This window comes from Monodelphis domestica, chromosome 3 (genome assembly GCF_027887165.1).
Source record: "Monodelphis domestica isolate mMonDom1 chromosome 3, mMonDom1.pri, whole genome shotgun sequence".
Classification (NCBI taxonomy): Eukaryota; Metazoa; Chordata; class Mammalia; order Didelphimorphia; family Didelphidae; genus Monodelphis; species Monodelphis domestica.
Window position 1 is genome coordinate 111,657,963 of NC_077229.1, and position 26,196 is coordinate 111,684,158.

General features: G+C 37.5%; 1 protein-coding gene across 2 annotated transcripts in view; it reads right to left on the reverse strand.

The window, feature by feature from the left end:
- DENND3 (DENN domain containing 3) overlaps nucleotides 1-26,196 on the reverse strand; it is a 115,208-nt gene that overhangs the window by 79,515 nt on the left and 9,497 nt on the right. For both annotated transcript variants that reach the window (XM_056823010.1, XM_056823009.1), the window contains exons 2-3: nucleotides 8,959-9,238; nucleotides 1,468-1,583 (exon numbers count right to left, since the gene is read on the reverse strand). In XM_056823010.1, coding sequence (XP_056678988.1) covers nucleotides 1,468-1,583; nucleotides 8,959-9,238 — 396 coding nt within the window. The remainder of the gene's footprint in view (nucleotides 1-1,467; nucleotides 1,584-8,958; nucleotides 9,239-26,196) is intronic.

The following is a 26,196-nucleotide window of genomic DNA, read 5'->3' on the forward strand; positions in this document are numbered from 1 at the left end:
GTTGACCTTTTCTGGCACTATGCCTCTCCCTGGATAATAAGTTTTAGGTGTCTTGTGACAAGCAAAGGAAGGAGAGATAATACAAAAATCAGGAGCATGGGACATCCCAATAGAACGTGAGGTAGAATCCCGACTCTGAGACTTTCTGTGTGACCTAAAGAGCAATGACCATATAATACACATAAGCATATATGGACATATGACATATATACATATACATATAATTATATATACAATTAAAATGCATAAAAATAAATACCTAAATAAAAGATAATTTGGAGGAAGGCATACAGAACTGGGGGTGAGGAGGTCAGCAAAGAGCTCATAGTGAAGGTGATGCTCGAGCTGAGCTTTGAAGGAAATTTGGGATTCTAAGAGGGAGAGGTGAGAATGGAGTGCTCAAGAAACAGCCTAGGAAAAATGCTGGAGAAAGGGAGAGAGACTTGTTTGTGAGAAATAGGAAGGGAAGGCTAATTTGGCCAGACTGTAGGGAGAATGAAGGGGTTCATGTGAACTATGGTTAATAATAATTGCGCCTGGGTTATATAGGGTTTTAAGAGAAGTTGTATCTGATCCTAGACTTAATGAGATAACACTGGAATTTATTAAGTATGGCAGTGACAAGAAGAGAACCTAAGCTTTGGGAAAATCATTTTAGCAGCTAGATGGAGAATGGCTTAGAGAGAGGAGAGACTAGTATGGGGAGTTCTGATTAAGAGACTGTTGCAATAGCCCAGACCAAGAAGGTCTGAATAAGGGTGGTATCCTTGAGAGTAGAGAGTAGGAGATCCATGAAAGAAGTCAGGGAGGTAAAAATAGTAAGATTTGGAAAGAGATGCTGAAATGGCAAACTTAAAGCAAGTCATTTAACCTCTATGAGTTCAGTTTTCTTGTCCTTAAAATGGAGGTAATATCTGTAATGCTTATCTTACATCGAGTTCTCAATCTTTTTTGTGTCATGGACAGCTTTGGCAATCTCAAGAAATCGACAGACCCCCTCCTAAGGATGAGCTTTTTAAGTAACTGAAGGAAACACCAAATATCAGTTAGAAATAGTGAAAATAAAGATTTTTTACCATCTAAATTCTTGGGCCTTTAAACCCCCCTTAGACAAAGAGGAGGGGAATAAGGGGGTCCATGGACCATAGGTTAGAACCCTTTGCAAATGTTAATGGGCTCTTTAAATGTGAATGGTTATCTTCAGGACATGCCTTAGTTGAGGTGGCACATCTAAGACTCATTTTATAGAAAAACCATCACCAACAAGTCCATTGCATAGCTGAGAAAAAACACCCAGGATCTCTGGACTCTCATTTTATTGCTTCTTTAAGCAATGAGACCACATTCTCATAAGCAGGGCATTAAAATCTTTAGGTTGTTCTGTTTCCTCTTTGAAAGTGCTTTAAAGTAAGAAAATCCCCAAACTCTACCAAAACACCAACAAAATGTAAACCACAAATAACTTACTTGTACAGGTTTGTAGTATTGTGCAACCACGCCATATGTTCTATTGCCACATACATCAGTAAGAACCAGGAAATGTACCTGGTCTTCTTTGGGCTCAGGAACTACACAGAGTCCTCCTATAAGAAAATGGGGGACAGAGAGAGAAAATTCCCATAGTCACTTGTATCTCACACATTCTTAGAGAAATGGCACTCATAATTAGCATAGCACTTAAAATTAGTATACAGTATACTCTCAAATTCTTCCTTTCTAGAGGGTAAAAATTGGACTTCCACTCACTGTGGTCACTATCTGTAATTTCATCTGATTTCAGCTCCACAGAATAAGATACTCCTATGTTGGGTACTTTGGTGTTCCCTCTCCCTACTCTTTCCAGCTTCCTTTCATATTCTGTCTTCTCTCATCAGATTGTGAGCTCCTTGAGGGCAGGGACTAGTCAACTAGCATGTATTAAGCAGGGGACTTTTAAAATTCTCCTGGACAGCAAGATCAAATCAGTCAATATTTAAAGAAATTTAGACTATTTGCTGGAAGACCAAACATTGAAGCTGAAGCCTAAATTCTCTGGCCATGTAACAAGAAGATGGGATGGCAGAGAATGAGATGGATGGATAGGGTCATAGAAACAACAAACATGAATGTGGACAGATTTCAAGAGATAGTGGGAGGCCGAAGGGCTGAGCATGCTAAGATTCATGGGTCATGAAGAATCAGGCATGACTGAACAACGGAACAATGTGTCAGGGACTGAGATAAGCATTAAAGCAGACAGTCCTAGCTCTCAAGGAGTTCATAGTCTAATGGAGGATACCCTATGCAAACAACTCTGAACAAACTAGACAGGAACAAGCTAATGTATGTAAAGCACTTTGCAAACCTCAATAAATATGAATGGGTATCTTCCGGATGTGCTTAGTTAAGGTGACTTGTTTAAGACTCATTTCAGAAGAAAGGCACAAAAATTGGGGAGTTTTAAGAAAGACTTTTTTTGTAGAAGGTGGAACTTACATTGAGGTTTGAAGCAAGTCATGGAAGCCAGGAGGTGGATGAGAAGGGAGAGAATTCTAGACAAGGAATATACCTTCTTTTATCTGCTATAGCTACTGATGTTACTGTAAACTGTTGTGAATCAAAGACACTGTGTGGCTTAGCAGAAAGAACAATGAGTTTTAGAGCCACAAGATAAGGGCTTGAGTTTTAGCTTCTGTATTGATTAGTTTCTGACCTCAGAGAAGTAATTTCACTCTTTTGTCTTTGAAGTTTCCTTCCTCTCTCAGTTTCCTTTTCTGAAAGGTGTGGATTCCAACACTTGCCTCATAGTGTTGTTGTAAAGAAAAGCACCGTACAAATGTGAATTTTTATTAATCCCATTAATAACCTCCCATGTGTACTAATTTGTGATTTAAGTTTTTGCAAATATTAATGAGTAATATTACTAGTATATAGTACATAGTTCTTTTACTTCACACTGTGCTTTAATATTGGTTTTCCCCACCTTTGGAAAAAAAGAAAAAAATTCAGTATATGGGAGTTTCTTTGGTATTTTAGTGTGATCTAAAGTGAATACACAGGTAAGTAATAATAATAACTAGCATTTACATAGCACTTTAAGTTTTTTAAATGCTTTACAAACATTATTTAATTTAAGCCTCACAACAACCCTGGAAAGTAGATGCTATTATTTTCCTAATTTTTATAGATGAGGAAACAGAAGTAAGCAAAGTTTAAGTGACTTGCCCAGGGTCACCTGGCTAGCAACTGTTTGGGGCCAGATTTAAACTGAGGTCTTCCTCCTCCTCATGCCAGGTCCAGCACTCTATCTGCTGTAGCTCTTAGTTGCTTTTATATTTGGGGGGCTAATATAAAAATTACATTACAATACAGCCAATCAGTGTAAGTGTAAGGTACTGTTTATTTCACATCTGAAAAGTCTCTACTGAAAGGGGAAGAAAAAGAACTGCCAAGCTGGGAAAAAAATGGATAAAATCCACATGTGAAGAAAGTTTCTCTTTTAAAATATGAAGGAAAGGCATAGACTGTTAGCATATCTGGACAGAAAACTGCCTTTCAGATGAAAGGGCTAAAAGGACCTGTTTGAGGGCAGAAAAATGACTATGGTGACAGGACACAGGAGTCCCTCCACTCATTTATCTGCGTGTGACTCTTCTTAGAGCTTAAGAAGTTAAAACTGATGAAGGGGTCAATCGAATAACTGTTTGGGGACTATGAAGATTAAACAACGAGTGTTGGTTTCAAACCCATCAGAAAGGTGGATTTATGAGATTCCCTCTTGGGGAAAGATAAATCACTGACTACCAGGGGCTCAGATTTGAGAGATGGGCGTAGTGGGGAAAACTCAGCTGGGAGAGAGCTGGTACTGTGAAAGAGGAGAGTCAGCTTAGAGAGGAAGCTTTCAACTGTATGCTTAAAGCCTGCTTCCTGGAAGAGAGCTACTTGCTTTGTAGATTAACTGAAGGAAAGGCTGAGAGCCTGCTGTTTGGAAGAGAGCTAAACTCGGCTGCTACAGTTTGATAAATTGCCCCCCAGCTCTATCCAGAGAGGGGTGAGACCTCTCAGAAGTGCCCTTTGGCTCTGCTCTTCTATGAGGACAGGCTTGACTAGCCGAGTGATGATTTCTTCTTGTTAAGGAAACAGGTGGATAGATTTGTCCTATGCTGATGAGAAGGCTCACCTGTTAAGTTTTTTTTATTTTTATTATTATGCAAATCGCACTTCCATATTGCTCATTGTAGTAAAAGCACACTCACACAAAACCAAAACCCCAAAATAAAACCATAACTACACAGATGTAAAAGATAGTACGCTTTGCTCTGCATCCATTCAACCCTTTCTCTAGAGTTGTGTTTGGTTTTTTGAACCCTTGGGCTTTTAGAATCTAATAAGTTCCAAGGCAGAGGAGCAGTAGTAAGGGCTAGGCAACAGGTTTAAGTGACTTGTCCAGGGTCACACAGCTAGGAAGTGTCTGGGGCAAAATTTGAAACCTCCTGACTCAAGGTCTAGCTCTCCATCTATTGAGTCACCTAACTAACTGCCCCTTAACCTGTTAAGTCTTGCTGTGAATTAATTTCCTAACTTGACTGTCTCCATCATGCTCCAGGGACCTCTTCTACAAGACCACATCAGCCCCATGGAACTCACCCTTCCTTCATCAATACCTTCTGTCCCTGGGGCTGATGCTTAGGCCAGCCATCTCTTCATTTCCCACCTTGCTGAACTCCTTCAGACATCTCTGCCATCCCCACAAGTACCTTCTCTCCTCCCCAACTTTCCCTTTCAGCTTCCTCTTGAGCACTGTTTCCCCACATTAATTGTAAGCTCCTTGAGGGCAGGAGCTGTATTTTTTGTATCTATATTCTCAGAGCTTAGCACACTGCCTGGAACATAGCAGGTCCTTAATGTTTATTGACTGGCTCACTGAATTCTGCTTTGCAATGAAGCAGCTTGAAGCCACCTTGAGTGATGAACTTCCTGGGCTTGTCTTCACTGACCAGAGAGACAAAAGGAGAGGCTTTCAGGCTCTGGCTGAAGGGAATTGATTACCACTAGAATAACACAGCACTTTCTCAGAGCTCTGTTAAGGGCTGTTTTTGTTCAGCTGAGTTTGACTCTTTGTGACTCTGTGTCCATACTGTCCAAGAGGTTTTCTTGGCAAAGACACTAAAGTGGCTCCCCATTTCCTTCTCTTGTAAAGCAAACAGAAGTTAAGTGACTTGTTCAGGGTCACACAAATAGTGCCTGAGGCCACATTTGATTCAGGTCTTCCTGACTCCAGTCACCACTGAGTCACCGAGTTGCCTCTTGTCCTATTAAGGGTGACTCAGGTTTAAAATCTTGTCACTGCTTAATCACTGTCCTGACAGTAGAAGAGATATAGGTCTGCATAGCAGGAAAATGACAAGGGCCAGAAGGGGCAAAGATAGCAGATAAGCAGTTTTGTGTGGTATAGATGGTTCTTAAAGGACCAAGGACAACAAAGTATATAATCCAAGAGGGCGAACTGCCTTGAGCCCCTGCCTGGATCTTCCCACCCATGTGCCTTTCTGCCAGGTTTCCATAAATGTGTGCCTTCTCTCTGCTGGTGAGAGCGATCCAAGTATGATAAGTTTTGATTATCACTGACATATAAAATCCCATTTTGCTTTTAAAATCTTCCATAATCATACCCTTTGCTATCTTTCCAAGCTTCTTATATCTTACACCATCAAACACTCCCTCCACTCAAAACATACACACACTTTCTTCTTCTTTTTAAACCCTCACCTTCCCCATCTTAGTATCAATCCTGTGCATGGGTTCCAAGGCAGAAGAGCAGTAAGGACTAAGCAATGGGGATTGAGTGACTTGTCCAGGGTCACACAGCTGGGAAGTGTCTGAGGCCAAATTTGAACCCAGGATTCTCCCCTCTCTGGATCTGGCTCTCAATCCACTGAGCCTCCATACTTTCAGCTTAGAGAGCTAGCTTCCTTGGTGTACTTCTCACCCAGGAATACCACTAACAGTAGCTAGCATTCATTTAACACTTTAAGATTTATAAAGCACTTTACAAATGTTACCTCATTTGATTCTCCCACAATCTACTGTCCATTGCAACATCCTCCATTTCCTGACTCTGACAACTTTCTCTGGCTGTCTCCTTCCTCAATTCTGCCTCTGAGGGTACCTGGATTTCTTTAAGTCTCAGCCAAAATTGCCCTTCCTATAGGAAGCTTTCCTAGTCCTCCTCCATATGCTATAACTGTAGCGTCAATGGAGGCACAGTGGATAGAGCACTGGAATGGAATCAGGAAGAACTGAGTTTAAATCCAGCCTCAGACACTTACAACTGGGAGAACCTGGGTAAGTCACTTAACCCTGTTTGCTTCAATTTCCTCAACTGTCAAATGGGGATGATAATAGCACCTACCTTGTGGGATAGCTGAGAATCAAAAGAAATAAGATTTGTAAAGCACTTGGCATAGCAGAACTAAATAAATGTTCATTCCTGCCCTTCCTCTTTAATCTGAATGCTTTCTTTCTCTCTCAAATAGTCTTCAACTTCTCTTATATGTATCCTGTTTGTACATAGTTCTGAATATTGTCTCCTCTGGCGGACTGTGAGCACTTTGAGAGCAGGGTGTACTTTTATCTTTCTTTGTGTCTCCAGAGCTTAGCACAGTGCCTGGTACATATGTAGTAGGTGCTTAAAACACGTTCATAGATTGATGGATTCTATTTTTTCTTTCTTTTGCATTAAGTAAGCACTTTTTAGTGAAGAGCAGAAGTACCATGGTAGTGGATTTTGCTCAACTGGAAGCACAACAATGGGTGCTCAGGAGCTCCTGTGATAAATATTAGACACGGATCCTCTCTTCCCCTACCACAGGGTTACCTCTAGGACCCTGGTAGTTTGATTCATAGCCATGGGATGATGGTAAACCTCTAGGAACTTGGTAAGAGGTGGGGAGGCTAGGTGGCTCAGTGGAATGAGAGTCAGGCCTAGACACAGGATGTCCTGAGTTCAAATCTGAGCTCAGACACTTACTAGGCATCTAACCTGGGCAAGAACTTTTTTTTAAATGTTCTTTCCTTTTTTTAATGTTACTTTTATTATCATATAAAACACATTTCTATATTGTCATCATTACGAGAGCACACTTAGACAATATCAAAACTCCAAAATAAAACCATAAAAACACTGCTATGAAAGAGAGTGTGCTCTTCATCCATCTGACTCCAAGAGTTCTTCCTTTGGAAGTGGATAGCATTCCCTGTCCTAAGTCTTTCAGGACTGTCCCAGATCATTGCATTGCTGAGAGCAGCCAAGTTTTCACAATTGATCATTGTCTCATATTACTGTTACCATGTGTATAATTGAAAATCTGTTACCCTAAAAAAAACCAACTACATTTCCTGGGAGCCCACTGACTTCCTGTCATTATGTACTTCCTGTAGACAGGGGATATTAGGCAAGGATGTGAAGGGATCTCGGCCTCTTTTTGGCCCTGTTGGTGAGCATGGCGGTGGTGAGTGGGGATTTTGAAATGGCTAATTAGCCATGGGCACATGGTCTTTATTTTGCATCCTCTTTATTCCTTGATTTCTAATGATCATTAATAAATCCCTTAAAATATAACATTTTAATATTTTAGAATTAATTTTAACTTTTACACATGGACAATGTTCTCTGGGTTCTGCTTATTTCACTCTGCATCAGTTCTTGCAGGTCTTTCCAGATTTTTCTGAACTCATCCTGCTTATCATTTCTTCTAGCACAATAGTATTCCATCACCAACATGTATAACAATTTGTTCAGCTGGGCAACTGCCTAGTCCTTACTGTTCTTCTGCCTTGGAACTAATACACAGCGTTGATTCTGGGTTTAAAAAGAACAAAAAACAAACAAACAAGAGGTGCCTAGCCTTGGCCCTCTTCCTCTAAGTACTTCAAACTCTAGTCCAGCAACAAACTGGACATCGGTGAGTCTGCAGGTAAACTCTGCTTAGAACTGCTACATGAACATCTTTGCTTTATGGGCAGCTTTGGCAAACATGGTCAAATCAAATCAAATAAAAAAGTTGAACAGAATTTGGAGGGATGTGATAGCTTTTTCAAACCAGCTGTCAAGCTTTCTTGAGATGTTTAAACTAATCTCAAAAGTTTTAATAGCATTTATCAAAGCAATAGAATGTTGATAATATTACCATAAAGAGGGACACAGATGAAAAATATATAAAAATATGTAAAATGTTTATAAAATAAGGCAAATTTAAAAAGATACAGCTAAGAGAATCACATACACATTAACTCCTTTATGCCAAAACATTTGGTAAAATGTAGTATATGTGAAAGTAGAGACATTAGGTAATAATAACAATAATAGCAGCTAACATTTATACATGGATAAGAGATATTGCAGGTCTACTCCAGACCACTATAATAAAGCAAAGATTGCAACAAAATGAATCATGAGTTTCTTAGCACATATAAAAGTTATGTTTACACTATGCTGTAGTCTATTAAGTGTATAACAGTTATGGCTAAAATGTATATGCCTTAATTTAAAAAATATTTTGTTGCTAGAAAATGCTGAGCTTTCACTGAGTCATAAGCTTTTTGCTGGTGAAGGGTCTGCCTCAGTGCTGATGACTGCTAACTCATTAGGGTGGTGATGGCTAAAGGCTGGAGTGGTGGTGGCAATTTCTTAAAATAAGACAAAAATGATGTTTGCCACAATGTTTGACTCTTCCTTTTTCTTGAACACTGAGAGAACATTGTAGGGTTATTAACTGGTCTAATTTCAATGCTGTTATATGTCAGAGAATAAAGGGGAGAGAGAGTTCAAAGAATAGCTGGTTGGTTCTATGAGCCTTGTTTAAACATATACTGATTTCTTGCAATAAATTATTTTATATGAGTAAAAAACATAGCTTAAAAAATTTTAAATTCTCTTACAACTGAATTTTTTTCTTTTAATTATTAAAGAGGTCATACCTGGAAAGCACAGTTGTGGCAAAGCACTCAGATCCACATCATTTGGAATACTAACATCCTCCATATCGGTAACTTTCTGACCTTCTTGGGAGCTCTTCCAGTTTTCAGTTTTGAGCCTCTCTCTCTTTTTTCTGAAAGATCTTCTTCTTGTTTTGTTCAGATTATTACAATTGGCACCAGCTGTTGAACCATCCTCTTTACTGATAAATGGAGGTACAAAGACAGAGAGAACTTCTGGCTCAAGAGAAAGAAGATTTTTCTTTCCCCTTTTCTGGGCAACCTAAACAAAAAACAAACAAACAAAAAAGGAATAAAAGTGTGATTTGTTTTTTAATTTACCATTGTATGGCCCTTTACTATTTGGCCAATACTTTTCAAAATGTATAGAATCATAGATTTAAAGCTGAAAATAACCCTAGATGTCATTTAAACCAACCTTTTTTTTCAAGGAAGATCATAAATCCCCATTAGTTATGGTCATATCTTTTATTCTCTTTTGTGGTTAAATGTCCTAAGAAGATCATCTATAATAGTTGCTTCCACTTCCTCTCTTCTCATTCTATTCTAAGCCTTCTGTAATTGGGCTTCCAAACTCATTCAACCAAAACTGCACTTCAAAATTTGACAAATCTAGTGTCCTTGCCTTAATTATCATCCTTCTTAAACTCTCAGCAGTATCTGAAAGTGTTAATTATCCTCTTTTCCAAAATACTCTCTCCTCTCTTGATTTACATAACTGTCTCCTTTGGTGGACAGCTCTTCCTTTGTCTCCTTTGCTGGATATTCACACCTATTAACTGTGGGTGTCTCTCAAGGTTCTGTCCTGGACCCCTCCTCTTCTAGCTTTATATTATCTCAAATGATGATCTCATCAGCTCCCATGTGTTCAATTATCATCTCTATGCAGTTAATTCCCAGATCTATCCAGTCCTAGTTTCCTTTCTGAGCTACAAGCACATTATTACCAACTGCCTCTTGGCCATTCCCCAACTGGATATCCCATTGAAATCTCAAACCCAAATTGTCCAAAACAGAACTCTTTAATTTTCCCCTGAAACACTGCCCTCTTTTGATTTTCCTGTATTCCTGGTTATCCAGGTTCACTTCCTGGAATCCTCTTTTGACTTCTCATTCTTACTCATCTCATGAATCTCTTGCTAAATCTTGTTGTTTCTACTGGAACAATTTATCTCCTAAATGCTCTCCTCTCAGCTCACATAATTCTAGTTCAAACCCTAATTACCTCAATACTTCTCACTTGGACTACTATAATAATTTTTAAATTGGCCTTTCTACATTAAACTCTCCCCATTTCAATCCATCCTTTGCTCAATTGCAGGAATGATTTCCTAAGGTATAGGTCTGACTGTGTCATCCCTTAGATATCAGTAAGCTCCACCCATTCCCTGTTACCTCTAGAAACAAATACATTTAACATATTCAGTGATATGTACCTTTTGCCAGCCATGACTATTGGTAAAGTGATGTAAGTTATTTAAAAAAAATTTCTACAGGCTTTTAATCTGCTTCTCTTGTGCTCCATCTTCCTTCTCCTTTTTGACAAGGGACTGTTTATCTTTCTACAGCAATCTTAGTTCCCAGTTTCATGAATATTAGATTTATTTCTATTAGGATGCTTACCAAATAGCAAAAGGCTCATTTTACAGATCTGAAAGTGCATAATGAAACTAGTATAATATAGACATTAATTGCTTCACATGATTCTTTACATTAACTTTTGGTTTCAGGACCATTGCCTTTTCTTTTATGTCATTAGTCTTTAAAGTGTCCTGACTGGAAGAAACGAAAGTATTTATTAGATAGTGCCTTCATTTACTATTTCAGTGTGGCCTCTGGATTCAAGTATAATATCTTCAGTCTATCTTTCCTTGGCATGTATCAAGAATTTTACATTTAACAATTCCAAGAGACATTTTGATATTACCATTGGAGGAAGGTTCCATAAGCTATTTAGTGTTTTTTGGTGGAGTCATATGCTATTCATTCTTTTTTTGAAAAGGACCAATGACATCACAAAGTGATGACTTGATTGTGAAATGGATTTAAGTGAGGAAGAGTTGCACAGAGTTGTCAGCCTCACTCTTTATTCCAGAGTCATTGAAGTCCAGTGGCAAGACAAGTCAGGACAACTGGTGATGGTTAAAAATACTGTAGATTCCCTTGACATCTTCAGTGTCTTACCAAGCTCTTAGGCATCCTACAGTGCATGCTTCAGATGCCTTCACAGGCATCAGAACATTCTCCCATCCCACCTGGAGAAGTCTTTACATGCACAAGTTAGACATCCCCCAACTTATTGTTGGATCTTAAGCCTAGCAATTACCCTCAACCTAGGTTAGCCCATTATTAAAGACTGTTGCACATGCCAAAAGCTTCTTGGAGCCACAGGTGAGAGTTGGGTGACCAACGGACACCAAAAGCGGATAAAGCAGTTTTGGAAAGAGCTTAGCAAACCCCCATACAAGAGGCACTAGTCCTCCCTGCACACCCATACATAATGTAGAGTTTGTTGGCATCCATGCATATTAAATGATTAATAAAATAATTTGGATTGATTTCCTCAATTTGAGAGCCACCCTTTCTATTGAGGAAAAATGGTAATGGACTTAAGGCAAGACAAAACAATACTGGACTTAAACTGTCAATCTGAATTTAAGCAATCATGTTTAAATGTTGGTAGTATGTTTTAAACAGAGAACAGTTTTCCATGAAGCCAAAAACTCTTAATGTTCTCACTATATTTTGGTCTATTCTATATATTTGCAGAACATGAACAAGCCATAGGTGTTAAACTGAAACAAAGGTTTTTGCAATAATCAATAAAGGCAGGGGGGCAGCTGGGTAGCTCAGTGAATTGAGAGCCAGGTCTAAAGACAGGAGGTCCTAGGTTCAAATCTGGCCTGACACTTCCTAGCTGTGTGACCCTGAGCAAGTTACTTGACCCCCATTGCCTAGCCCTTACCACTCTTCTGCCTTGGAGCCAATCCACAGTATTGACTCCAAAGAGGGAAGGGAAGGGTTTAAAACTATTATCAATAAAGGCAGTATAAATGTTCCTGAATTGTCTGGTAACTTGTTCAATAATGATTCTATTGCTAATAAATTGTTCTCTTCCCAGTGGGACCTTTTGGCAAATCCCTTTTGCTCCTTAGCCAATATACTATTTTCTTCTAAGTGTTTATAGATTTTATGTGATACAAGCTGTAAATGCTTTGTATAAAGTACATGAACATGCAACTGGACTATATTTGGGGGAACCATTGGCATTCTCACCTGTTAGTAGCATATTTACAACCCTTCTGTTAAAGGAGGAATTGGGCTTATGTCTGTGAGGAAGCTTTTCTTTGCCAGAAACGCATGCTGTGAATCATTTGCAGCTTAGAGAACTTACCCAGCCCTATCGCTTTCCAGTTTTTCAGAGAATGAGTCATTTTCCTGGACATAAATGATCTAGCATTCATTAAATTAATGGTGCACAAACTTTATATTCCATGTTTGATACAGTTTACATTCTCATTGGATAGGGCTTCTTGTGACCATATAGAAAATTTCACACCAGAAAATTTCCATACCTACTTTCTTCAGGTGTTTTCTCCTTCCACTAATTTCCTTACCATTCAAGTCTCTGTAGTAAAGATTCTGATTGATGTAAAATTATTTTTTCTTTTTTTGCATTGCTTTTACTCCTTAAGTTGACTTAATCTTTTGACTTTTACAATAAAAATTCAGTTCTGCTTTTAATATCAACAAAATTTTTCCAAATATCCTCCATCTTCCTTTACCCCATAGCATCACTCCATATAAAATTTAAAGAGGAAGAGAAAAAAAATCAGCAAAACAGATGAATACATAAGAAAAGTAGGATACATTTAATATTTCACACTCATGGATATCCTTTCTCTGCAATGGAGTATGGTGGGTCTCATCTTGATTTTGGGGGGTCATGTTTCTTCTTTGGAATTTTATAATGCTTGTTTTTGATTGTGTTTGTTGTTCTTTCCATCTACATTGTTATAGTTACTGATTATATTGCTATTGCTTTCTTGGCTTCGATTACTTCACACAGCATCATTTCATGTAAATCTTTCCATGCTTCTTTTTTTTGTCACTGCATTTGTTGTTTCTTATTGTACATTTCATTACATTTATGCCCCACAATGGTTTATTGTTGTTGTTTACTGGTGTCCAACACTTCATGATCCCATGGGCATACTAGGCCTTTCTATCCTCTATTTCTTGAAGTCAGTCCAAGTTCATATTTGTTACTCCCATGACACTATCCATCCAAACTCTGTTGTCTCTTTCTCCTTTTGCCTTCCGTATTTTCCATCATCAGGCTCTTTTCCACTGAGTTCTGTCTTCTCATTACATGGCTAAAGTATTTAAGCTTCAGCTTCGATATTTGACCTTCCAGTGAAGAGTCTAAATTAATTTCTTTAAGTATTGACTGATTTGATAACATTGCTGTCTAAGAGATTATCAAAAGTCTTCTTCAGGACCAAAATTATTGTTATTCCCCAACTGACGGAAATCTTTTTACCTTTTGACTTTTATTACTGATTAAGGAATTCTAGAATTTCAAATATGCTTTTATTTTTGAAACTCTTTTTTTGTGGTTGTTGCCTTTAATTGGGAAACATGGCATTCAGGTGTTCTATTGTGTGGACCAGTTGTTTTTTTTAACCATGGTGTTATGGGATGCTTCTCCTTAGGAGTATTCCTTGATAACTCCACCTTTCATCCTGTTGTCCTTACTGTTGCAATGGACACAGAATACACTGTTTTATGAAGATCCTGAAATCATTTTACACTTTGTCAAATATTACAGGAGAATGTATTCACTGATAAAAGTTATAGCAAATTTTATCAGGTAGTTTCTGGAATTTGCATTACGTAAAGATTATTGATGACCTCAAATTCTTCAACTGCTCCTTCTTCCGATTTTAGTAGCTCAATCTGATTTCATCTAATCTGGGTTTAGGGTTGAAATTATTTCTTGTGATTAGTATATATAGGCTAGAAATATACCGGGTGTGACTTGAAGCTGAGAATATTGTTCACAAAAGAATAATAAAGAACTCCTTGCTTGTAACTGGTAGGATCTCTTTCTAATTTTGGTATGCTTTAGGATTAGAACACAATGAAAGCATTCATAGCTTCCTTCCATTTAATACCTATGTGGGATTTGTCTTCTATACTGATCAGTATCATCTGAACTGAAGAACTCGCAGCAGGTAAAGGATAGTTGTTTCTGATTTGTTCTGGTACATCTTGACTTCTTGTGGTACCAGGACAAAAAGGAGTGACATTTTTTTTCTGCTATCTTCTGTGTCAAGACGATTTTCCAAGTTGAAACAGAGGCAACCACATATTATGCCATCTATTTCTTTGGTAAAAACAGTTGCAGCATCCTGACTGTGGTGCTAATCCATGCAGCAGTATTATCAAGAGTCCAATTCATCAACATTTGGGGGTTCTTGAACACAAAGCAATTCATTGTAGGCCTCCAAAGTTACCATAGTAGTCTCGGAATACATGAAATCCCAGCTGGCTGATATTCCCTGCCTTTGGCATTCTGGATTCCCCCTTCCTGCCAAGGTGTGTTAGACAGGTTGGTCTTTGAAGGAGTTATTAGAATAACAATAATTATTATCATCATCTTATTCTTTTCACATTTTACAATGGGTTCCAAAAGAAACAGTCCTAGAATAGGTTTCCATTCTGATGACTTGCTATTATTACTATAGTTATTACTATTGTTATTGTTATTGTTAAATGCTCTGGTGAGCTATATACTGCACAGCCTCCCAAGGAAAACTAGGAGTGAAGAAAGAAATAATGTGAAGAAGAACTTTGACAGAATTGACAATTTCACCTCAGCTGGGAACTGAATTTAAGAACAAAAAAGAAGCTGATCCATTTACCATTTGTTTCCACTGAAGAGATAAATGGCAAAATCAAACACTTTCTTTTAATGTACAGACTTTTAATAAATTTAAAGATATGGCATAAAAATAAACAACTACATGAAAATGAGGGTATAGTATGTAGTTTATAGCCAGTGAGCCATTAAGCATTTATTTAGGGCCTGCCTTCTATGTGCCAGGCACTGAGGATATGAAGAGAGGTAGAAGACCTTTGAAGTATGTTATTTTGGTTCAAGTTTATGAAGAAAATTGGCTTCACATAGGTTTGTAAATTGAAAAAGATTAGACTATGTTAACAGATGAATAACATCTTAGTATTATTATGAAAAGAGTTTTGACCTGGAGGACCTCCTGAAATGGTTTTGGGGAACCCCAAAAGTTCTTGAGAGAAATGCTTGCCTAGAGGTTTGAGAGGGTAAGGGATTTCCCCAGGGTTACACTATGTGCCCAAAGTGAAACTTGGACCAGCTTTATCTTACAAGCCAGCTTTATCTGCTGGCTTATATGTGCTCTACAACATTGTCAGCCATGAAGATATTCTGTCCTTGCTCACCTCTCTAGACTTGGTCCTCTAGACTTTGGCTTCTGCAATGATGAGTGTTCTTAAGTGTTTTAGGGTTGTCTCTCTTTACAGTGTTATTATTCCTGCTATTCCTGCTCTCAGAGCTGACAATCTAACAAGAGAGACAACATGCAAACACATAATTACAAACAAGATAAAGAGAAGACAAATTGGAAATAATCAACAGAGGGAAAACACTAGAAATCTGGAGAGGCTTCCTGTAGAAAGTGGGGTAAGATGGGGCTTAAAGAAGTCAGAAAAGCAAAAAGGCAGAGATGAGGAGAGAAACATTCAGTCATGGAGGTCAACCAGTGAAAATGCAAGTATTATGGGTCCCGTTTTATGGATGAAGAAACTGAGGCAAAGCTTCAGGCTAAGTCAGGAAGACCATTTGTCTAATATGATGAAAATGGCATTTTTATTTAGGTAAGAAGAGGTGGCCTCAAAGGTTTCTGCTAGCATTGAGAAATTGAGGTTGTATCTGTGAGAAGACTGAGAGAAATTAGGTGAATTGGACAGAATTATATACTGCCAAGCCTGGAGTCAGAAGGACGTGTTTAAATTTCAGCCCCAGACACTTACTAGCTATGTGATCCTGGACAAGTCACTTAGCCCTGTTTGCCTCAGTTTCCTCATCTGTAAAAATAAGCTGGAGAAGAAATGGAGAACTACTCCAGTATCTTTGCCAAGAAAACCCCAAATGGGCTCACAGAGATTTAGACATGACTAATCTACTCAACAACAACCAAGATGAAATCTCAGCTCTTCTTCTGTAACATCCTCCACCATTATGATATGGCTTGATATTAAGTACTAAACAAATGCTGTTGACAGCGTAGCTAATTTTAAGAAATTTTTTATAAGGATACAAGCTATGTCAAACTTTTTAGCACAGGGGAAAAGAATTAGGCACTAAATTAAGAACAGAGATCAATGACAATCTGTGTGGTGCAGACACAAGGCAATTAAGAAGTTTAAAGGAGGCCAAACATTTTTGAGAGGCCTGGTGATGGATGTTAAAATGAGAATAAGATGGCTAATTTGGGAATTTGTTATGCTTGACTAAAGATTTTTTGTTACAGGTTTTGTGTGTCTAGCTTTCCCAATGGCAGGAAAAGGAGATGAGGAAAGAAGAAAATTTAGAAAACAAAAAAAAATTGAATTAAATAATGAGAAAAAGAAATTTGGTTATGAAAGAATGTAAGTGGGTTAAAGAGATGAAGCAATTAAAATTTCTAGGCATTTGAGCATCATAATAGCAGCTCCAAGTATGCTGTTCTAAGCAAATGAATTCAGACAATAATTAATTTATACCTTAGAGGTTCAAACCATGCACTCTATATGTACATGTCAGGGTTATTTTTCTGCAGTACTTTTTAAATTCAGTCAAAAATTCTTTTCTGCTTCTAAAAGAAGTACTTAAAAATATCAAAGTTCATGCCTTCACTAGTGACAAACTAGAGGAAGTCAGTCATTTTTTGTTGTTGTTCATTAAGAAAGGTCATAAATACATCATTCTTGGAAGCAATCCATTCTAACCATTGACTGAAACCCAACACAATTTATCAGAATTCTGACCTAATTAACTGTGAAATTCCTGATTTCCCTCCTCATAGTTACAACTATACATTCCTTTATGAGGTTTACTTCACAAAGAATCTCTCAATATTAATTAAAAATTGAAATATAAAGTGGGTGAGCTTTTCACAATGGATAGGCAGGAATGCCAACACTGTAAAGCCAGACAATCCTAAAAGACTTAAGAACACTGATCAAGGCAGTAACCAATCAGGATTCCAGAGGACCAGGTTCAGAGAGGTGAGCAGGGACAGAAAATCTTCACGTCTGGTCTCACTGTAGAGTCCATGAAGATCAGCAGTAGGGGGTAAGGTTGATGCAAGTTCTGCTTTGGACCCATAGTAATTGTGTGAGCCTGGGAAAATCCCTTACACTCTCAATTCTCCAGGTAAGAAGTTCTCCCAAGGACTCCAGGATTCCCCAAAACCATCTCACAAGGTCCTCGATTCATAATAATACTAAGATTTTATATGCCCATTAAAAGTCTAGATAGGAGTGGATCGAGAGTCAAACCTGGAGTCCAAGTCTAGCCTCTGACACTTCCTAGTTGTGTAACCCTGGGTAAGTGACTTTAACCCCAGTTGTCTAGCCTTTACTACTCTTCTGCCTTAGAATCACTACTTAGTATTGATTAGAGAAGGGTGTTTTTTTTTAAGTCTTTCCTTTTTCAACTTACAAACCTTTGTAAAGCCAATCTTCTTCATAAACTTCAATCAAAACAACATACTGTAATAAACTAAATGCAGAAGCAAATATGAGAATCCAGATCAAGTAGTTCAATTATAAAGATCTGCAAAAGTATGGTTTTTTTAAATGCCACTTTTCTCACTAACTTTTTTTTGTTTTAGAAAATATTTTTTTCATAAAATGTTATCTCTGTTAATATGAAATGCTAAATGAGGACTTGGTGCTATTTTAAATTAATAAACATTTTGAAAATATCCATTTTAATTTCTAATAAGATTAAATATCGGTGGCAGCTAGGTAGCTCAGTAGATTGAGAACCAGGCCTAGAGATGGGAGGTCCTAGGTTCAAATCTGGCCTCAGACACTTCCCAGCTGTGTGACCCTGGGCAAGTCATTTAACCCCCACTGCCTAGTGCTTACCACTCTTCTGCCTTGGAGTCAATACTGTGTATTGACTCCAAGACAGAAGGTAAGGGTTTTTTAAAAATAATAATAATAAAAATGTTTTTAAAAGAGTAAATATCAAAAGATATAGCTATAACCAAAAGCAATGTAATGATATAAGACAATCCCAAGGGACTTATGAGAAAGAATGCTATTTAAATGTAGAGAAAGAACTGTGGGTGTAAAAACGCAGAAGAAAAACACATGATTTATCACTTGTTTATATGGGAATCTAATTTGGGTTTTGGTTTTTAAAAGATTACTCTATTACAAAAATGAATAGAGCGATAATACATGTATAACCCAGTAGAATTGCTTGTTGGCTCTGGAAGGGGGTGGGGAGAGAAAAGAGGAGGGAAAGAACATGAAGCATTTAACCTTGGGAAAATACTTTAAGAAAATAATTAATTGTCAAAAGTAAAAATAAATAAAATAGATATAGCCATGGACCCACTGGATCCAGATTATATTGACTCTTAAGAGCCAGTATCAAGGTAAACCTTTACAGCTCAGAAATCAGCTGATTTCTATAACTATAAATCAAGATTTATTGTTTTCTTGATTGTCTAGATTTCAGAAAGTGATGGGGAAAATACTAATAATGTAGATTAAATTTAAAAATACATCCTGAAATATATTTTGAATGACTTCACATATATAATTAATATCATCTTGCTTACCTTCTAAATGAGTAGGGGAGGAGATGGAGGAAAGGAGAGAATTTAAAAGTAAAAATTTTGGAAAATGAATGTTTATTGATTGATTTTATAAAAGACCAAAAGAAGTGTCATATATATAACATTTTCATCAGAAAACCAGTTGTTAAAGTTACCAGCACACTCCTGGATATAACTCACATAAACAAAAATTTGGAGATCCTCAATCATTTTTATGAGAATCAAAGGGCTCTAAATAATTTTTAAGAGTATAAAAGAGTAATGAGACAAAAAATATTGAGAACCACTGCTCTAATCAACTCTCTAAGACTGTAAGTTTCAGAAAAATGGTGGGCATGCATTGGCAGAGTTGGTACTACCCTTAGAATTCTCAGTATTGAAGATATCACAGGTTCCATCTCTATATTTTTCTGTCCTTCTCCATACAGATACATTTAAAACTTAAGCCAAGCTAAGGAATTTAGAGCTTAGGAAGCAGTATGGTTCAGGAGAAAGGACTGACCTTGCAGTCAGAAGAATAAATATGCATCAGCTCAAGTATTCTCCTTGCTACCTACTCTGTGACCTTGGACAAAACAACATATAGCACCTTCTCAGCCTCAGTTTCCCCATAGACAATATAAAGAGAATACTACTTTATTCCAATGCTTTATTATGGTGGGGAGGGGCCCCTAAGTCCTCAAAAGCTATGCCAGCTAAGCATGAACTCTAGCAGTTCTTACCATATGTCAAATTTGACATATGTCTGTGTTCCCAGGGCAGTCTAAAATCAGAAAGAACTGTTGCCAGGTTGGCTGCAATAATGAATTCTTCAGTCAAAGAAATTCTTAGAGGTTATTCACATAAGTCACAAAAGGGTTAAAATTTGCTTTGTGGAGATAGTACCCATGCCAACAAAATCATATCAACTGTTTAAGCATAACATGCTTTACCTAATTCACAAAGGAATATGACTTGTAAACCACAAAGGTTTGCAAGTATGTAAACAGAAAAGTCTAAAATATAAATTATATATAAATACATAAATTATAAAAACATAAATGAGAACTGTAGAGAATTTGTGAGCAACAAAGTGACAAATCAGCTGTGTTTTAAGAAATGTTTTATACAAGTAGGGACTCAATGAATAATGTTCATTAAATGTATTTGTATAATTAAAGATTAATGAAACCACAGTCTGAGAGTTGGAACAGACCTTATATTCAATAAGTCCAACCTACACATGAAAACAAAAATATCCTCTATAACAGCCCCAACTAGTTAGTTGTTTATTCATTCATCATTTGCTTGAAAACATATTCACTCTTGGATAGTTTTAATTGCAGAGGAAAGAATGATCAAACTGGAGTCTTGGGATCTGAGTTCAAATTATAGCTCTGCTATTTACTTCCATTGTGATCTTAGACAAGTCATCAAACTTCTCTGTGCCTCAATTCCCTCATCTAGAAAATGAAGCAGTTGGCCATTAAACCTAGGAGATCTCTTCCATCTTTAATTTTCCAACATTTGGAAGTTTTTCTGTAACTCAAGCTTAAATCTGTGACTCTGCAACTTCTACAAAATTGTTTCCTCATTCTTCTTACTGGTGTCAAGTAGGACAAATTAATATTTCTCCCATAAGACTTTCTTTCCTTGATCTAGAAGAAAGCTACCAGGTCTCTCTGCAGAACCCCTTCTATCAGTCCTGAATGCATGAACTCAAGACCCTTCTCAAACATGGTAGCCCTTCAATTTATCCATTCTCTTCCTAAAAAATAGTACCCAGAGCTGAACATGATAATCTAGATGTAGTCTAAGATGGAACATAGTGGGATTCTCACTTTCTCTTCTGTGGATACCACCTCTTACTGAAGCCCTTCCTCAAATTATCACCATATAGCACTGTTTACTCACATTGAGTTTGTACTTCATTAACTCTTGCTGTTTAACCATGCTTCCCCTATTTATATGTGTGTAGATGATTTTGATACATGTGCCATCTATGTCTTCATCCAAATCACTGATGGAAAATGGAACAGCCCATGGCCAAGGAAAGCCCTGGGCCATTCCTCTAAGATTTTCCTCCGAGTTGACAGTAATTACTCTTTGGAGTAAATTACTCAACCACTCTGAAGCCCATCCAACTTTACCATGATCTAGACGACATCTCTCGATCTTGCCCCCAAGTATAGCAGAAATATGTAGAATGGAACAGAGAAGTAAGGAGACCTACTAAGAAGCTAATGAATTATCTAAAAGAGAAGTGATGGGGGCTTCTTGTAGGTAGAAATGGAAACTAAAGGAAAAAAGAATTATAAAAAAGATATTGCAAAGGTGGAATTGACAGGACTTGACATTTCACTGTCAGGGAGTACAAGGGAGATGGAAAAAGTCAAGGTTGCCATGTTTCAAGCATATATAATTGGGAGCCTGATAGCAATATTGATGGTTTAGAAGGAAAGAAGAGGTCAGCATCCCTAATGTGGAAATTTGCCTCTGATTAAATACCTCCATCATCATCATCAAAGAGCTCAGACCTTTAAAAGGCAGCCTACTTCTGCTATTGAACAGCTCTAATCATAAACAATTTTTCCCTGTGTGACTCATGGGCAGTGCGTTAAGCTCTGGATTTACCATGACAAGATTCAATCTTGGGGGTGCTCACCTCCCCTCAAAATTATATTTCTTTGGCTTGTTTTGACCCTATTTAGAGTTTCCTCTGAGAAATCTCAGTGTATAATTCCTGAATAAAGGTCACCAGAGATGTGGGTAAAACATCTCTACCTCTCATGAAAACATTCAAGATAGCAATGCACATCAAGCACAGTACAGCTTTTACTTCACCACACAGAAAATATAGATACTAACTAAATGTCTCACAGGAACTAATACATCATCATCAATACAATTCTTCTGTTTCTCCAGTGAGTTCCACTTTCCCCCTAGGGATCTCTACAGTTCTCTAGACTCAGAATCACCTTATGATTTAGATTCTCTTTGTGAGGGAAATGGATTTAAGGCTGCCAAAAAGGGATCCTCCTGGTTTCAATAAATCAGTAAACATTTATTAAGTATCTAGTATGTTCTAGGCACTGTGCAATGACTGGGGATACAAATGAAGCAAAAGTTAGTCCTTGCCCTCAAAAAGCTTATAATCTAATGGCATTCCATCGAGGTCCTTTATCACCCTGGGAAGCCATTGAGACCCCCAAAAGATGTCACATTCATCATGGAAGACTAGAATGCTAAAATAGGATATCAAAAGATAATTGGAATAACAGGCAAGTTTGGCCTTGAAGTACAAACTGAAGCAAGGCAGAAACAAAGAGAATTTTGTCAAAATAACTCAATGGTCATAGCAAACTCTCTTTTTCAATAACCCAAAAGGCAACGTGGGCATTACCAATCATCATATAGAAATTAGATTGATTATATACTTTGCAGCCAAAGGTGGAGAAGATCTATATAGTCAGTAAAAAACAAGACTTAGATCATGACCTCATTGTAAAATTCACACTTAAATTGAAGAAAGTAGGGAATACTATCAGACCATACAAGTATGACCTAAATAACATCCCCTATGAATATGAAGTGTAAGTGACGGATAAATTTAAGGGAGTATATCTGGTAGATAGAATGCTTGAAGACCTATGGATAGAGGTTTACAATACTGTACAGGAGGCAGCAACAACAAAAAAAAACATGATAAAGAAAAAGAAGAGCAAGAAAGCAAAATGGTTGTCTATTGAGACTTTACAAACAGTTGAGAAAAGAAGGAAAAAGAAAGAATGTAGAATGGCAAGAAGAAATAAGGTGTTGTTTTTTTTTAACATGAGCAATTCAAAGAAATAGAAGAAACAAACAGAATGGAAAGACAAGGGATCTTTTCAAGAAAATTAGAAATATCAAGGGAATGTTTCAGGAAAATACAGCTATGATAAAAACCAAAAATGGTAGGGACTTAACAGAAGCAAAAAAGCCTAGGGAGAAGTGACAAGAATACACAGAAGAACTATACAAGAAAGATTTTAACATCACAGATAACCAACACTATGTGGTTACTGACCTACGGCCAGACATCCTGAATAATGAAGTCAAGTGGGCCTTGGGAAACACTATTAACAATAAGGCTAATGAGGTTAATGGAATCTTAGCTGTGCTATTTGAAATCCTAAAAGATGATGATATTAAAAATATGCCAGCAAATTTGAAAAATTCAACTGTGGCCAGTGGATTGGAAAAGATCGGTTTATGTCCCTATCTAAGGATGGACAATGCAGAAGAATGTTCAAATTACTGAAAAATTGTGCTCATTTCACATGCCAGTAAGGTTACATTTAAGATTATGCAAGCCAGGCTCCAGCAATATGTAAAATGACAATTACCAGAAGACTAGGCTGGTTTTCAAAGAGGCAGAGGAACTAGAGACCAAATTGCCAACATTCGCTGGATTATGGAGAAAGTAAAGGAGTTTCAGAAAAAATTTACTTGTTTCATTAACCACACTAAATCCTTTGACTATGTGGATTACAACAAAATATGGCAAGCTCTCAAAGAGATAGGAGTACCAGATCATCTTATTTGTTGTTTGAGAAATCTGCATTGGGTACAAGAAGCAACATTTAGAACTGAACAGGAAACAACTGGTTTAAGATTGAAAAAGGAGTATGACAAGGCTGTATATTATCACATTATTTAACATATGCAGATTATCACACAGAAAGTCAGCCTGAAGGAATCAAAAGCTGGAACTAAAGAGAAATATCAACAACCTCAGATATGCAGATGATACTACTCTGATGACTGAAAAGTGAAGAATTAAGAAGCCTCTTGAAAAGGGTGAAAGAGGAGGGTATAAAAGTTGACTTGAAGATTAATGTTAAAAAAAAAATTAAAACAACCAACCTCAGATCTTGGCAATTCATCCCATAACTTCCTGGCAAATGGAGAATAAATGGAAGGAGTGTCAGATTTTGTATTCTCAGGCTCAAAGACCATTCCAAATAGTAACTGAAGCCATGAAATTAAAAAATGCTTCTGGACAGCATTCTAAAAAGCAGAGACATCAGCTTATCCAAAAAGGTCCATATAGTCAAAGCTTTGGTTTTTCTAGTAGCAATATATGACTGTGAGAGTTGGACAATAAAAGAAGTAGAGCATATCTGACACTTCAAATTATGGTACTAGAGAAGACTTTTGAGGATCTTTTTGACAGGAAGGAGATCAAATCAGTCAACACTTAAAGAAATTAATTCAGACTCTTCTTTGGAAGGTCCAATACAGAGGCTGAAGCTTAAATACTTTGGCCACATAATGAGAAGACAAAACTCACAGGAAAGAAACCAGATGCTGGAAAAGATTGAAGGCAAAAGGAGAATGGGATGGTAGAGGATGAGATGGACAGATAGTGTCATAAGAACAATGAACATGAGCCTAGACAGACTTCAAGAGACAGTAGAGGACACAGGGGCATGATATGGTATGATCCATGGAGTCACAAAGAGTCAACACAATTGAACAACAAAAAGAACTGGTCTCTTGTTCCCTAGCATCATGGCTCAGTCCCCTGCTGTTCTTCCACTTTGGGGATCACATTTATAGTCATCTTCTCCCCCAAAAGCTAGTCTTGCCCAGGAACTTTCCCTTATCCTCTTAGGGATCTGTGTGCCTGAATTCTCTAGTAACTAGATAACTGCCCAGGAAATCTCCATAACTTTATCCACAAAGTTGGGTCCCAGAAATTCACCAAGAACTCAACACTTTCCAGGAATTTCATCTTCTCTATTCAGAAAGCTGGGGCTCTGGAACCTCTACTACTCAGGTCACAGGTTGCAATTATGATGTTCAAGGCAGCAAGTTGGCATAGTAGATAAGAATGCTGGACTTGGACTCAGGAAATCCTGAATTTAAATCTTGCTTCAAATACTTACTGAGTGACCTTAGGCAATTTTCTTAGCTTTTTTAGTTCAATTTCCTTTTCTGTAAAAGGGAGATAATAATAGGGCCAAACACAGGGTGGTTGTGAGGAACAAATAAATATTTATGCAAAATTTTTTGCAAACCATAAAGTACTAAAATGTCAGACACTATTATTCCTAGTTCTCCCCTCACTCGTACCAGTTGTGTATGTCACTTAACACTATTTGCCTCAATTTCCTCATTTGTAAAATGAGCTAGAGAAAGAAATGGCAAACTGTATACACTCATACACATGAATACACACATATATATCACATATGTGTATATAAATATATATTAAAAATTTCAATAATAAAAATAAAAACAATAATGGCTAGCATTGAATAGATCTTTAAAAGTTTAGGGTAGGGTTAGGCAGCTAGATGGCTCAATAGATAAAGAGAGAGAAGGGGAGATTCTGGGTTCATATCTTACCTCAGACACTTCCATGTGGCCCTGGACAAGTCACTTAACCCCCATTGCCTAGCCCTTACTGATCTGCCTTGGAACAAATACACAGTATTGATTCTAAGATGGAAAGTAAGGGTTAATTTTTTTTTTTTAAATACATTTATAAATGGGCAGGTAGGTGTCTAGAGACTAGGACTAGAGCCCTGGGTTGAAATCTGGTCTCAGACACTTCCTAGCTGTGTGACCCAAGGGCAAATCATTTATGAGTCTTCCTGTTTCCAGGCTCACTTAATCATCTAGCTGCCTCCAAATGCACATTCCATAAAATAACTCTGAAAGGCTGCACCAGACTTTGGAAATTATTTTTGGGTCTTGTTTGGGGTTTCAGTTCTACACTGGGCATCAGGTTGGAAGACTTGCCCAAGATGCTGCAGAGAATAATAGCCATCCCACCCAAACAAATGGAAATGATTTAGGCATCCTGATTAATAGTGCCATAAAAACAAAACCAAATGAAATGTTTCATCAACAATGGCATTTATGGGGGCTTTAAAACCAAGAGGTTGCCGACCCACTGCCGTTTCTCCCACTACCTGGCTATTTCTGCTCCTCTTCCCCCCACGTAACGATGCAGGAAAAAGACTAAAAGTGGCTTCTCTACTTAATGTTGGCATCTATTTCTATCAAATAGGTAGAGGGTTTCACAGTTAGTTTCAGTTTCTTAAATATGCCACTTAACAATACTTCAAAAGGATACATTCTATCTACTTCAATCCACTGCGGATCATAATATTATGTTAGACAAGTTATAACCAGCCAAAAAAGTAAAAAAACTTTATAACTAGTGAGAGGTACAGTCATTGAAACCAGGTCATTTCCTATTCCAAAACAAAGACATGGGAGAGATGCCATTTTGGCAAGTTTAAGGAAGTGAGACAACACAAAGCTGGGGGGTGAGGAGGGAAGAGTAAAGGAAGGGAAGTATTTCTATTCT